The sequence below is a fragment of the Delphinus delphis genome, chromosome 11 (assembly GCF_949987515.2).
Source record: "Delphinus delphis chromosome 11, mDelDel1.2, whole genome shotgun sequence".
Classification (NCBI taxonomy): Eukaryota; Metazoa; Chordata; class Mammalia; order Artiodactyla; family Delphinidae; genus Delphinus; species Delphinus delphis.
The window spans coordinates 27,796,981-27,812,010 of NC_082693.1; the positions used below are offsets into that span (position 1 = coordinate 27,796,981).

Here is a 15,030-nt window from a genome sequence, read left to right on the forward strand (position 1 = left end):
ATTGCCAGATTACAGGTATTACCAATGCATCTTTAACTAAATTTCTGTTCACTTTAATATAAGATTGAACAAATATAGGAAGTCTTTTAATGAAATAGAAAATTCTTACCTTAAAGAGTATCACTGAATAACATATTGGAAACATTTAGTTTAATTAACTCTCTTTCCCATATAAAATAAAAACTCACTAGTTTCTTTTAAATAATGGGTCTTAGTAGGTTCAGATGAATCACATCCTGAGCCATATCATTGAGTAACTATTAAAATGCTATGTCATGGGTTTTTTGAACAGTGTTAGAGAATTTACTTTCTCCTAAAAGTTAAAATACAAAGCTGGTTTTTGATTTTGCATTCAATATCTTTATTTCCATATGCTTTAACATCTGCATTTAACTGCCATTTAGTTATATAGATTCTTAATTTAAATTATTTTACTTTCCATGCTTTTGTATCATTTCTTTTTGGCAGCCTACAAACTAGAAAAGTTTAAATCAATTAAAGTACATCAGAACAACCAGAGCTGCTTCAAGAACAGATTTAGTTGGAAGATGAATAATTTTCTTAAATCCTCATCACCTCTAGTTTTCTTTCTTTCATTTTTTAAAATTATCAGGTAATTAAATTACTTGGTCATAATTGCAACTAAAGTGGCAAAAAAATCATATGGAAATCCATTCCATGAAAATATATCTGAGACGATATCGAATATTGTTTTTAAAGAGGTAAAGAAATAACAATGTTTTCAATGTTAAGATTTTGTGTCCCTTTATTTGCAATAGTCTCTGGCTCTTCTGATAACTCATTCTGAAATGAGTTATATTTTGTTTCATGGATAGTAAAAGTTGAGAAAGAAGTGAAAGTTTGGATTTTTCATTTTTGAAGCAATTAATCATTAAATTAAAGCCTTAAGAGGCTGATAGTTTTTATTGCATTTGCAATTTTAAAATAACAGACATTACAGAAGAATAAAGACAGGTGTCAATTAAATATCACAACCAAGTAGGTTCAAATATATTTTGCTTTTATCTAATACCTGAGTCAGTAGCAATCAGTTGTGAGCTCCCTCCAGTAACTAGAACATGCAATCACTCCCAAAAACTGCATAAGAAAGTGGGTGCTTGGTTCTGTGTTCCCATCTCTTGTTCCCTGGCACTAGTCCTGATGATATTTTTTACTGAACTATGAATGTATTAACATCCTAAGTTTTATATGTAAAATAAAGTACTAGAAACAGAGCTGACCTGACAAAAAAATTAAAATTGTCCATAAAAGTATTAAGAAACCAGGGTAAAAAAAGCATCAGCTGTTCAGATTTTTGTGAGAAGATTATATACTCCACAAACATTAATATTTTTTCAGACTCAATTTCCTCATTCACCTGATTACTTAGTGAATCAGGTAAAATAAATAAAGAAACAAAACCAAAAAGAACATCAGTGTTGTTATGCTAATTAGTCAACACTTGTTCCTTTTTCTTAGATTTATGTTTGGCAAGTCCCTGAATAAGTCCCTGGAATTAGGTATTCATTATATACCTAAATTGTAACTTCATAATGTGTCAGTGCTGTCATTAAAATGTGGTGTTCCACACAAATTAGTGGAGGATATCTGTAACATCAAACCTTATTTTAAATACTGAAATGAAAAACATTCCATCTTCAACCACAGGTAGAAAGAGGATAAGTTATGTTTGTATGGATGCACGACTGTGCAGAGTGATGGTGTATTGTATTGAAAATGGTAGAATTACATTTTTATAATATGAACTACCATTTTAAATGATGCATGAAATCTGAGTTACTAATTTTCTCTCCTTAATCTCTCAAAGATTAACAAATGCTCAGTCATGGTGAGTTTATTCTAATCCCTAGGAAACATTAAAAAAAATTACCTTAAACATTTAATCTACAATAGCCATATTAACGTCTCCTTTTTGGCTGATTGTTTGCATTTTTCATCATAAACATTGACTTTATCTCCATAGGAGGCAAAGAAAAGCATGAATATAAAGCCCTTAAAATATATTTTCAGGTAAAAATAATTATTATACTAAGGAAATAGAGTTGTTAATTAATTGTAAGTTGCAGCAATACCTATAAACAATTGTCTCCAAATATGTTATTTCATTGAATCTTCCCATTTGACAATTTTATTTTCCAGTAAAACAAAGACTTACAAAATGGAAGTGTCATCCTCATTCTGTCTATAGCAAGTGGTTCTTTTAGGCTTGATAAGGTAACCAGGTATGTCCAACAGGTTTCTTTAGTTATTTTAAATTAGAAAATGTTAACCAGGAATACTTGTTTTCATTAAGATGGCACAAGCATTTTTGAAAAATTTTAGGGAACTGCGTTTGACTTTAAAATATTAATGTGTAAAATAGTTACATCTTAATTAATAGTAATACCATCATATGAGAGATGCCAACATACAAAATTTCAAGATTTTTGAAACTTTGTATTTTTTAATATTTAAAAATAAAGGATTTTACTAAAATCAAAACTTTGTAATTACTGATAAAATTTTCTCATTCTGATGAATACGTTTTTATAGCCTACCTGCAGATTTTCTTGCTTTTTAGTTTTTTTTTGGGGGGTGGGGTTTAACCTTCTCTCTTGGAATGAGCTTGAAATATGCACTATCCATGGTACACATCTCAAAAGTAAGGTTGGGGGTCATTCAATATAGATATATTCCAATAGGGCCCAGAAACAAGACAATAAAAAGTTGACATGATTTAAAGGAAAGTTCTGTCATGTAAAAACATTTGCATAGTTTTTACGACTAGTGACCTGATCCTTGATCCTTATGAAGGCAAATGCCTTTCACAAAAGACTGTGGGTCTGGGCCTTAAGAATTATTTATTTATATTAAATGTTCAAGTTGTATTATTTATGGTATAGTTTTATAATTTGCTGAAAAATGTCATTTTTTTCTTTAAGAAAATACCCACTTCTAAAAATTACTTCTGTTTGAGTTTAAAAGTCCCCATTACTCTGTACAATCCAAACGACAATGAGCACAGACATTTATTGTACCTTTGGTGTCAGTATGCCTATCAGAAATACAGGATCTATGTGATAGCTTTATGTCACAAAATAAACATGTCACAGTACTTGAGAACCTTATGAAGACTCATGAGTTCTGATTCTATTCACTTAGGAATACTAATGCTACATTTGAGATTAAGAGTAATAGAATTTTTAAAATATGAGTTAAATAGTGCTACAGATGTTTGAACTAATGTAACTTTAAGACAATAGAAAATAGTAGCCCAAATAGCTCAATCTCCATTTTCCAGCTACTAAATATTACTTCTTAGTTTATACTCAAAGAGGTTCTTCAAATTATAGTTTTGTTTCTCTATATATTAAAGAACAAGCTTGAAAGAAAAAGTTTTGAGTTTAGCAGAGCCAAACTTCACCAAGAAAAGATTTTGTTGAGAATGAAAGAATATATTATCAGATAAGTAATATTAATTTGATTATTCAAGGATTTAATGCTGTGAGTAAAGTTCAGAATTTCCCTTAAAGTGTATATAGAAACATGTGCACAGCTAGAAATGAACATAGTTTTAATAAAGTCAAAACCATACATATGTGACATGTGCTTCTTTATACAATAGCAGCATTAACTATTTAATTTTAGATAAGTATGGATTATTTTCAAAAAATGTATTCTTTGCTTATGCAAATAATTCACAACTCAGTGAAAACATTCTTTGTGCTAATTGGCATATGACACAAAGAATAAAAAGCCTTATGTAAGGACCATTTGTATTCAAGTAAAATACATCAAGATGTCCAAAGTTAATAAACAGACAAAAAAGGTAAATAAAAATTGCACATCATTTGTTCATTATCAGGATATATTTTAAATGAGATCAAATCTTCCACTTTTTTTTTTTGATCTGATGAGTACACGGTCCTGGGTCCTTATTATAATGGTCTTATTTTGAAAGCATTATGGTGTGGAAGGTGGTTTGGGAGATGGACAGGATCCTTGACTATCAAAACTGGTTGCCCGGCCAGGTAACTGAAAGATAATAATTTCATAATATATGATCTAGTGTAAAAAATAATAAAGTGGGTAATTGTTGTTACCTTTTAATAGTGAATATTCACCCCTGATATGCAAGCCTCTGAAGAGAAGACATACATAACTACCCATGCCTTTCAAAACTCACCTTCTCAGGTATCATGAGGGGACACAAACATCTAACAGAGATGTAGGTAGCGCATGGTACATAGATGGCATGCAGAGCAACTGCAGATTCATTTCACATTCTATCACAGGCTTTTAGTTCTTATTGTAAAATAACTAATGGTTTACTACAGTCGGGGGCAATTGCTGGGTAAGAACAAGAAGGTTCAAGACACAAGAGACTGCATTCCACTTGCTCTAAGGCAGGAGGTGATTTTTAATAGGAGCAATTAATGAGATGAGAGGGACTGGGAAAATGGGAGCCACGAGTGATAAAGAATAATTTCTCATGGTCTTTAAATATTATGTGTATTTTAAAAGTTTAATTACAATAGAATAAACTTTTGTATCTAGGTACAAGTAGCCAGATTTTCCAAGTGATGCTTTAGTCTCCTCTTACCAACTTACTCAGCTCTTGAATAATTGTTCCCTTCTCATTTTAATCCCTGCTGTGGCAACAAAACATAATTACACATGTACCACATGTACACTTTCCCACAATTCAAAATCCAGCCAGTTGTTAGGTCTCCAGTCCCTATGTTCTGTTTGATCAGTGAATGTAGGTACAGGAGTTGGAAAAAAAGAAGCTATTTGCTAGAGAAAGTATATTTACATAATCTTTTTGGCCCACTTGTCCTCTGATAGTCAGTTGGTAGAGAAATATATCTGGGATATTCTTCTGAGGCCCATATTGTAGCTTATTCTTCCTATATATTCTACGATGACTGAAAAATATTCACAAGTTCTCAGACACAAACACATGCCTATTTCATAGCTCCTCTTCATCATATAAATGTATAACTTCTTATTAAACAGTCATAAGTATAATATGCCTTGGGTCATACAACATCTGTCCTTTCATTAGTTAAAAGTTGTTGGCCACATTATCTCACTTCTCCCTACATCATTCCTATGAACTCTGTAGGGGTGGGCCTTTCTATTTTCATTAAATATGGGAGAATGTAGCTGCAGACAGAGTACGTGGTCTGCCTAGGATTAGACAGCCAGAGGAGCAAGGGTTAGAATCCATGTCTCCCTTCAGTGTGGTTCTCTGCCCAGAAAAATTTACTCTCATGTCTAGATTCTTAGATTTAATATTCACTTTTCAAACTTTACATGAAAACAAAGATGAGAATCAGGAAATGAATAGTAAAGCAGTAGACTATACTTTAGACAATACACATTGTTGAAATGAAACAACCTTCTCAGGACTCGTTGAGCTATTACTTAGGGGAAAGTGCTGTGTGAATGTGCATTTGCATGTCTGTCTGTCTTTTATGATTTACATTAAATGATGAAGTGAGGTAAAGATTTGGAACATTAATATAATAAAGCAGATATCTTATCTATGGTGACAGTTCACCTCTGTTGTCTGAGCATGTGCTGTTTATACAGTGTTCATCGAATTTTCCCTATAGAGTATTGAGTAACACAGCCAAGTTCACATTTTTGTGACTAAGCTGAGCTTAGAACCAGGGCTCACTGACATTTAATTACACTGCTCTGTCTCTCCTATTCAACCCTGTGCTTAGTGACAGAACAAGAAGCAGAATCTTATCCATGGGAGAGATGGCAATGTATCCTTCACTTACTATGTGGCTATCATAACTTTTTATTAAATTGCATGAATTCCACCCTCTACCATACAACCTTTTATCAACCTGCATTACCTCTCAGTTAATCAGGTCATATAAATGATTTATTTTGAGACTCTTCTCTATTTATTTATTTTGAGACTCTTCAAGAGACTCCCATAGTCTCTGACAACTGCCTTCATGGCTAAAAATCCTGATAGAAACTGGTATTGATACTTCTTCTGGTTAATATAACTATTAATATTAGTTATAATTAGAGCAAACACTGTGCCATACTCTGTACTAAGCACTTAACATTCAGCATTTTATTTAGTTTTACTCTATGAGTTTACTGCTATTACAGAGTGTAATATGTAGTCACACAGCAGAGCCAGGTTTTCAACTCAGACAAAAAATATTTTTAAAAATCTGTGAGCCCTTTTACTTCCTGACCAGAGTCAGTGGATGTATATCTGTCCCCTTACATAGATGAGCTGTATTAGGTGATAGTACCCCTATTTAGGGATTCTGGAGAAGTTTAGGTGAGGTAGCTGTTTTCACAAAAGAGAAGCAGGAAAATTCAGTTTCCAGTTAGTAATGAATTTACTTGATTGCTCCACCACTCACTGATATAAGTTTTCAGACAATGCAAAGAAAATAATAGGCTTGCAGTTTTTATGGGCTCACTGTAAAGGAATATCAAACTCAGAAAGTTTAGTGGTTTTTAAAAACCAACAAGGCACACAGAACTTTTCATACTGGATGATAGAGTCTGTGGGACAAAAGCAAGAACAATATCTATTTTAAAAAATAGGTGAATATATAAAACATTAGTGAAGTGTTAGCAGATAAATAATATTTAAGCAAGAGATAAAGAAGAGAGTAGATGTGAGAGAGTCCCAGAGCTTACCTCCAGCAAGGGGTGCCAATGTGTTATTGGTTTTCGGTGATAGGCCAGCATTTCATTCCAGTGGTCTCGCCCAAGACCCTCAGCGTCCAGTCCTGTTCTACATACTCCTATGACTTCATTGTGTCCTACCCTATGATTTGGAGAATATTTTGCTTTCATTCCAACATTCAAAGATAAGTTTCACACACCTTAAACCGAATTTTAAACTTATGATTAAAAGAGTAGATTTTGTGGTAAGTTCTAGATAATTTTACATATTAAACTACTTCAGATCAAATGAAAAGTCTTAAGTAGGCTAAAATTTACTAAACAGGATCAGCATTCAAAAATGAATCTGTAAAAGGATCACACACAAACCATTTTAGTGCTCTGTAAATTGAGAACATTTCACAATAATAAGAATAGTGTGAATGAGAAATGCCAGCTGGTCCTTACCTACATGATGAGTTTCTTTCTTGGTAGCAGACCCATTAACTTTAAGTGATGTAATTCTAATTGCCTTCTTTCCAAGAGGTTTAATGTTTTATAATGATGCCTACATTTCTTACCAAGAGCTCAATACCCACTTTCTTGTATAAATGACCATAATTAATTGATTCTAAATGATATGTCAGTGAACATTACTGCTTGTATTACAATTAAACAGGGCAGGGCTACATTTTGAACCATGGCATTTGACTTATTATTGCATAGTACCAGAGCATACTGAACAACATTCTTATTTTCTATTCATACCTTGTTTTCATAGCAACAAATCAAAATAATAATGATATTAATATTTTTAAAGAGCTTGTTATATGCCAGACACTGTTCTAAGTAATTTAAATGTACTGACTCACTTAATCCTCACACCATGACCATGAATATCATTATCATCATCTCATTTTATAGACAAAGAAATTAAACACCCAGAAGTTAAGGGACCTGCCTGCCTTTGTACACTTAGTAAGAGACAGAGGCAGGACTTGAATCAAGACAGTTGACTCAAGCATACATATGGTAAGCTGCTTTTCAAGAATGGAATGGAATTTAAAGGCATTTTCTTGAGGATTATTTTGACATACATCTATCTATAAGGAAAGTTTTGAGATGATTTTAGGACATTACATTACTTTCTTCCTGTCACTGATGTATTAATAGATATGTAGGCTTAGTATCTTTTCTTTTAATATGAAGTTTCCCAAAAAAGCATATTTTAGAAATAACTTTTAATCTTTCTATTTTATATATTGTCAGGGTCCATTTCCCTAAAATTATTTGGGTGACGAATCCTCAGTTGTATTTATCTGCAATCTATGCTGTGAGAAATCAATAGGAGTAATTTTTTGGTAAAGCAGAATAAGGGCTTCTGATGAAAACATTACAACATTTTTAAAGTTTGCCATTTTAACTAATTCAAGATTTCTCTCTCTCTCTCTTTAAATTGTGTCAACTTGTTTTATAAACTGTGATATAAACTAATTTCAAATAGATGGTATAAATCATTGTATTTTTCAGCGCTTCATTTTTCTAGCTCTCATCCAGAGGATACCATTTTTAATGTCTCTATGTTATAGGGTCTTGGTTACTGCCATTTGCATAATGATATAAAATAGACACTCTTTGAATATTTGTGTATGTGTACTCTGTCCCACTTGTGTTATCATTAGAACAAAATAAGACATTGCCTATGTGCTGATAATTTTGTAGGTTAAACATACAGGATTCCTTTCTGAAAGTCTTATAAATATAAAAAGCAAAACAATAAAAATAAGTATATAGCAAGGATCAAATAAGACATATAAACCTTTAGTGGGACAAAAGTTCAGAGGGAGAAGAGATTGGTTAGCCAAGAGAGACACAGAAGTGGTGCCTTGAGCAGGGCTGTAAAGCATGGGTGACATGAGATACACAGGTATCTCGTGCAAACGAGATATCTCGCATACACGAGATACCTGTATCTGAAATGTTGATACAGGGCAACATTTCAGAAAAGGAAGGAGTGGGTGCTGCAGCAGGAAGAAGCTTCAGAGCTTCACTCGGGAGTTTGCCATTTATTTTGTGAAAGGAGAAGTAATCAAAGTGTGTGAACTGGAAGAACTATCCACAAAGCAATGATTTAAGACTGGTGTGAAAGCCTCAAGGCATAACGCTATGGACACTATTCACCTTCCACTGTTAATACTCACTGCTCACAGCTGCACATTACACTGATGTTTTACAAATGGAAAAGTGAATTTCTAAGAGATAACTTGCCCTTTCACAGTGCTAGTTAATGATAGAGCTCAGTATCATGATATTCATATTCCAGCCCAGCTGGGAAAGCAAAATACATTGATTGTAATTTATGTTGTTACTGTAAAAAGACTTCACAAAAGTGCTTCCTATAATGTACCCCATTCTTTCACCATCTGCAGGTATCCTGTCCTTCAACTTAAGAATGATGTCTTTTGGAAAAGATAAAGGATAAATAATAACATAGAATAAAATTAATTTTGAATGAATAATTTTTATCCATTCCAGTTTAAATTAAAACTCTTGTAGCAGTAAATAACCTGAAAAGCTGAATTTGGTCTGCATATGACTAAATGTAGCTGTTATTCAGTGAGTAGAGGGATGAACGTACCTGTCATAATCCATGACTGCAATGGAGAGGCTGACCTGGTCCACATTCTCCGGAGGGATATCAAAAATAATGGCCTCATTGTACACAGGGTTTAGAGTGTTTTTCTTTGTAGTCGTTTTCCTCTTTTTTAATCTTCGACCCTCACACATCAGAGACACTTTGACATAAGGATCTATCACGGGAAGGCAATTTTATTAAAATGAAAGTAATAGTACAAAGCATAAATAAAACTGTGGTTAATTGTTACTAAATAAGAAAAGTAGTATATTAAGCCCTTTAGTGTTACCGGTTTTAAATTCAAATGGCATAATTGGGGGTAATAGACTCTCTAGGACTTCTTACTGAATGGACTAGAAAAGAATTAACTTGATCACTGTGTTTAATACAACAGAGAAAACTCACTAGTTTATCAAGAGCCAGTCTAAACTATAATGTGTCTTTTAGTCACAGCTATTTGAGGACATGTTTTGTCCCAAGTGATTTCTAGGGAATGTAATCCTAACAAATAAAAATAATTGTATTAAATTTAATTTCCTTCAAAATGATTTAGAATAAGAAGGCTAAAATTTATGAAAGAGCAACATTGTATCTAGATAAGTATATATAATCACAGTGAATTGAAATTAGCAAAAACTATGTGGGAATTGTCTTGAATTGTTGGAAAAAGTACTAATCTTAGTACCTTTTTAGTCATAGTGCTTGATAAAGAGTTTGGATTGAAGAAATGATCACTACAAATCATTTATTAAATGCTCAACAGTATACAATGAAAAGGTGATATTTGGTTTACAGATGTTCTCAGGGAAGTTTCCTCATATGAATTGTCTGTATAATGTCAACTGGAAAGATAAAATTTTAGTCAGGCTATATTTTTATGGGCCAAAGAGGTCAAATAATTGTTAACAAGTTCTGCCCTAGCTGACTGATCTCTACTTTCTTACCCTTGCCACCTTAAGTAGAAAAACTGTTACAGTATTATAGAAAATTATACAATATTTATCAAAAGTTTCTTTAAAAAGTCTTACTTTTTGTATCTTTTTATAAAAAGGAGGCATGGTTTTGGGAGAGGGTATTGGCATTGGGGTGAGTATGCTAGGTGGTCAAAACAATCAGTGTCTGCTCTACCTTCATTTTTTTTTCATTATAGTTACCCTCCAACTGTAGCACCACAACCATCTTTTCTCTCTTTCCATCAATGTAACAAAGTAACAAAACTTATTTCATTAGAATAAGCCAAAAACATGGCAACATTAATTTATTTGAGCAAATGAATGAAATGGTGATTTTTAGGCTCTAGAAAAATGTCTCTGTATATTTCATAAGCATTTGTATCAAGGAGAAAAAACACATTTTATGGCTGGAAATAGGGTATATAGAGGAAAACAAGGTAAAAGGGAAATGTTCAATGGCTGTTTCCTATTTATTTATTTAGTTTAACTTTTAATTTTATGTTGGAGTACAGTTGATTAACAATGTTGTGTTAGTTTCAGGTGTACAGCAAAGTGATTCAGTTATACGTATACCTGTATCTACTCTTTTACAAATTCTTTTCCCATTTAGGTGTCCCATAATATTGAGCAGAGTTCTCTGTGCTATACAGTAGGTCCTTGTTGGTTATCCATTTTAAATATAGCAGTGTGTACATGTCAACCCCCAAATCCCTAACTATCTGTCCCCCCAACCCTTCCCCTCTGGTAACCATAAGTTCATTCTCTAAGTCTGTGAGTCTGTTTAAATAGAAATATAGATCAATGGAACAGGATAGAAAGCCCAGAAATAAACCCATGCACCTATGGTCAACTGATCTACGACAAAAGAGGCAAGACTATACAATGGAGGAAAGACAGTATCTTCAATAAATGGTGCTGGGAAAATTGGATAGCTACATGTGAAAAAATGAAATTAGAACATTCTTTAGCACCGTACACAGAAATAAATTCAAAATCGATTAAAGACCTAAATGTGAGACTGGAAACTATAAAACTCTTAGAGGAAAACATAGGCTCTCTGACATATCACAGCAATATCATTTTTGATGCATCTCCCAGAGTAATGGAAATAAAAACAAAAATAAACAAATGGGACCTAATTAAATTCAAAAGATTTTGCATAGCAAAGGAAATGATAAATAAAATGAAAATACAACCCACAGAATGGGAGAAAATATATGCAAATGATGTGACCGACAAGGGATTAGTCTCCAAAATTTACAAATAGCTTGTGAAGCTTAATATCATCAAAACAAACTGCCTGATCAAAAAATGGGCAGAAGAGCTAAATAGACTTTTCTCCAAAGAAGACATACAGATGGACAAAAGGCACATGAAAAGATGTTCAACATCACTAATTATTAGAGAAATGCAAATCAAAACTACAATGAGATATCACCTCACACCAATCAGAATGGCTAACATCAAAAAGTCCACAAACAATAAATGCTGGAGAGGGTATGGAGAGAAGGGAACCCTCCTACACTGTTGGTGGGAATGTAAATTGGTACAGCCACTATGGAGAACAGTATGGAGGTTCTGTAAAAACTAAAAATAGAGCTATCACCTGATCCTCCAATCCCACTCCTGGGCATATATCCAAAGAAAAACATGGTCCAAAAGTATTCATGCACTCCAGTGCTCATTACAGCACTATTTACAATAGCCAAGACATGGAAGCAACCTAAACGTCCATCGACAGAGGAATGGATAAAGAAGATGTAGTACATATATACAGTGGAATAATACTCAAAAAAAGAATGAAATAATGTCATTTGCATCAACATAGATTGACCTAGAGATTATCATACTAAGAAGTGAAGTAAATCAGACAGAGAAAGAGAAGTATCACATGATATCGCTTATACGTGGAATCTAAAAAAAATGATACAAATTAACTTATTTATAAAGCAGAAACAGACTCCTATTTACTTTTCAATGTTTTAATAATAGGAAATATTTTCTAAGGAAGAAGCTTATTTTTGTGATATAATTCTATGTATGAGCTTCCAGGCCTAGGCCTCTCATTAACAATGAGAACGAGTCCTAGTTTATTGTTTGCTACCCCCATCATGTCTCTGATGACATTTCTCTACTAGTGACAAGGACAATTTACTGGCTCCTTAGTTGATTCACAAGGCTGTTGTGAGAATTAATGAGGTGATGTTCTCAAAACATGCACTCCCCTGATGAGAAGCTTCATATAAATAAAAAGTAGTCTTGCACTTAATTACAACTTTGATGTTGTTTGCTTGTCTTGAAATTTGGTTCTCTTTTGATACATGGTAGAAAGAGTAAAATAAACAATAATTTGCAGCGTGCTGTTTAAGTTTGTCAGCATTTACTTACCTATGACCTTTTCACCAAAATGATTGTGGAATTTATTTGCTTTTTTTCTATCTTTATATTTCAACTATGCATTGCAAATTTTAAAAAATGAATAGGAAATTCATGACATAGTTCAAAAATGAGATAGAGGAAGATGTGCAGTGAGAAGTCTCCCTCCCATCTGTCCCCATACCTCTCCATCACTCAGTTTTTGTGTATCACTCAAGTATTTCTTCATGCAAATATTAGCAACATGATATATATTCTAAGATTCCTCATTCTTACATAGGAGGGAGCATGATATCCATATTTATGCTGTACCTCTTTTTTTTTTTTTTTTTTTTTTTTGTGGTACACGGGGCTTTCACTGTTGTGGCCTCTCCTGTTGCGGAGCACAGGCTCTGGACGCGCAGGCTCAGCGGTCATAGCTCACGGGCCCAGCCGCTCCGCGGCATGTGGGATCTTCCCGGACCGGGGCACGAACCCGTGTGCCCTGCATCGGCAGGCGGACTCTCAACCACTGCACCACCAGGGAAGCCCTCTTGTACCTCATTTTTTATTCACTTAGTATATCCTGGAGTTCTCTCTACATTAGAACTGAGAGTTTCCTCATACTTTTTGTGATGCAAATTTAGTTTATTTCTTTGTTCTGAAGAACCAAAAAGTTATAGATTCTACTCCCCATGTCATCTTTTACTATATCTCCATTACTATTTCTTATTTGTTTAATTCAACAAATGCTACTGAACTCCCTACTCTGTCTTTATCATTTTTTCTTCCACAGAGCTGTGCCAGAGTTCACCTATTAACTTACAAATAACCCTTCAGAACTGTGGTGATCTAAATGAAGGGATTAAAGAGAATGATGTGATTTTACCTCTTTAACAAAGTTAGCACAAGAGAAATTTCTTGAAGAATATCTTTAAGAAATTTTAAGGAGTATTTATTTACTTTATTATTTCTTTCAGTCCCTGTTGTTGTCCAGATTTTTAGTTAGAAAGGTGGTAAGAGAGCAAATGCAAATGATGGTCTTGGAATGTTGTTATTTCTTTGCAGATCAGGTGAGGGAGATAAATTCAGTCTAAATACGTCTTCCTAGGACTCTTACTTGTAGAGTAACACAAGTTTAAATTGAATGGCTTAAAGTCCAAGGATATTCCTTTATAAGCAACTGACTAGTTGGAAGCAGGGAAGTGTATAGTAAATAATGCATGTTTGAGAAAGAACTAAGTCAGTAGAGAAAGAAATAAAAATAAAAACCCAAGTTCAAAGTCTATCTATTTGATAATACTTTTTAAAAATTTCATAATGATAATGTAAACTAAAGAGGTGTTTGGAGCACTTTATTTGGTAATCTCTTTTTCTACTTTTATAGTGTCCCACAACAGACAAATGAACTCAGTAATTCAAGAGCCATATATAACTTTGTCTATGTGGAATATTTTATTTGGGAATGAACCCACTAGCCAATTGTGTGCATACCTGATGAGCCGGTGATATCCATAGCTTTCAGATTTCTGCACTTGATGACTGTCAATGTCATACGTCCAGCAGTTGGCAAATAACAAAGGGAAAACATGATTTCACCCAGGTCTATACTTTCCTAGAAAGGCAATTGGTAATGTTAGCAACTTCAAATACCAGATATTGAAAACAAAATATAATAGAGTGAAAAATCGCTTTAGTGGAATATTTGAATGCCATTTTAAATTGTTTTATTGAGGCTACAGATTGCATTGCAAAAAAGCTGTAATAGACAGAGTAAGAAAAAAGAGTATATCCCAGTTGCTCATTTGATATATCCACTTGTATTTCTAACAGGAAACTCAAACTTAACACAGTCAAAATCAAACTGCTGATTCTATTCATTCCCAATCATCTTCTGAAACCAATTCCTCTGTCATCTTTCCAAAATCAGGAAATGATATCATAATTCACCCAAAGGCTGTAGGCAAAAACCTAGCAGTCACTTGCATTCTTCTTTTTCTCTCACCCTTAACACATTGAACGCATGTCTTGTCTACATTATCTACAAAACATATATGAAATTACTGACTTTCTTTTCAGCTCTATTACTATCATTGAAACCAATATCACTTCTTGCCAGGATTACTTCAGTAGTCTCTAAAACTGATCTCAAAAGCAAAGTGATCACTTATGAAATGCAAATCACATTATTTCACTTTCCTGCTTAAAACCATCTAAAGGCTCACAACTATATTGGAATAAAATTCAAATTCTTTACCTAGGCATATAAATGGGGTAATTATAAATCCTGGTAATCTAAGAAATTCCAGATTTATACCTACTGCCCTGATATAATTATTAAGAATGTCTATTTCCATTATTAAATATGTGTTTGTTTAGATAATGCATTACAAAGTCATACATATAAGGAGGCCCCATGTGATCTGGACCCAC

At 33.4% G+C, this 15,030-nt stretch overlaps 1 protein-coding gene across 1 annotated transcript in view; it reads right to left on the reverse strand.

The window, feature by feature from the left end:
- Positions 1-3,963: 3,963 nt before the first annotated feature.
- Positions 3,964-15,030, reverse strand: part of SYT10 (synaptotagmin 10) — a 75,548-nt gene continuing 64,481 nt past the window's right edge. The window contains exons 4-7 of the mRNA XM_060026158.1: positions 14,092-14,212; positions 9,293-9,464; positions 6,688-6,817; positions 3,964-4,035 (exon numbers count right to left, since the gene is read on the reverse strand). Of these exons, the coding sequence (XP_059882141.1) occupies positions 3,964-4,035; positions 6,688-6,817; positions 9,293-9,464; positions 14,092-14,212 (495 nt within the window). The remainder of the gene's footprint in view (positions 4,036-6,687; positions 6,818-9,292; positions 9,465-14,091; positions 14,213-15,030) is intronic.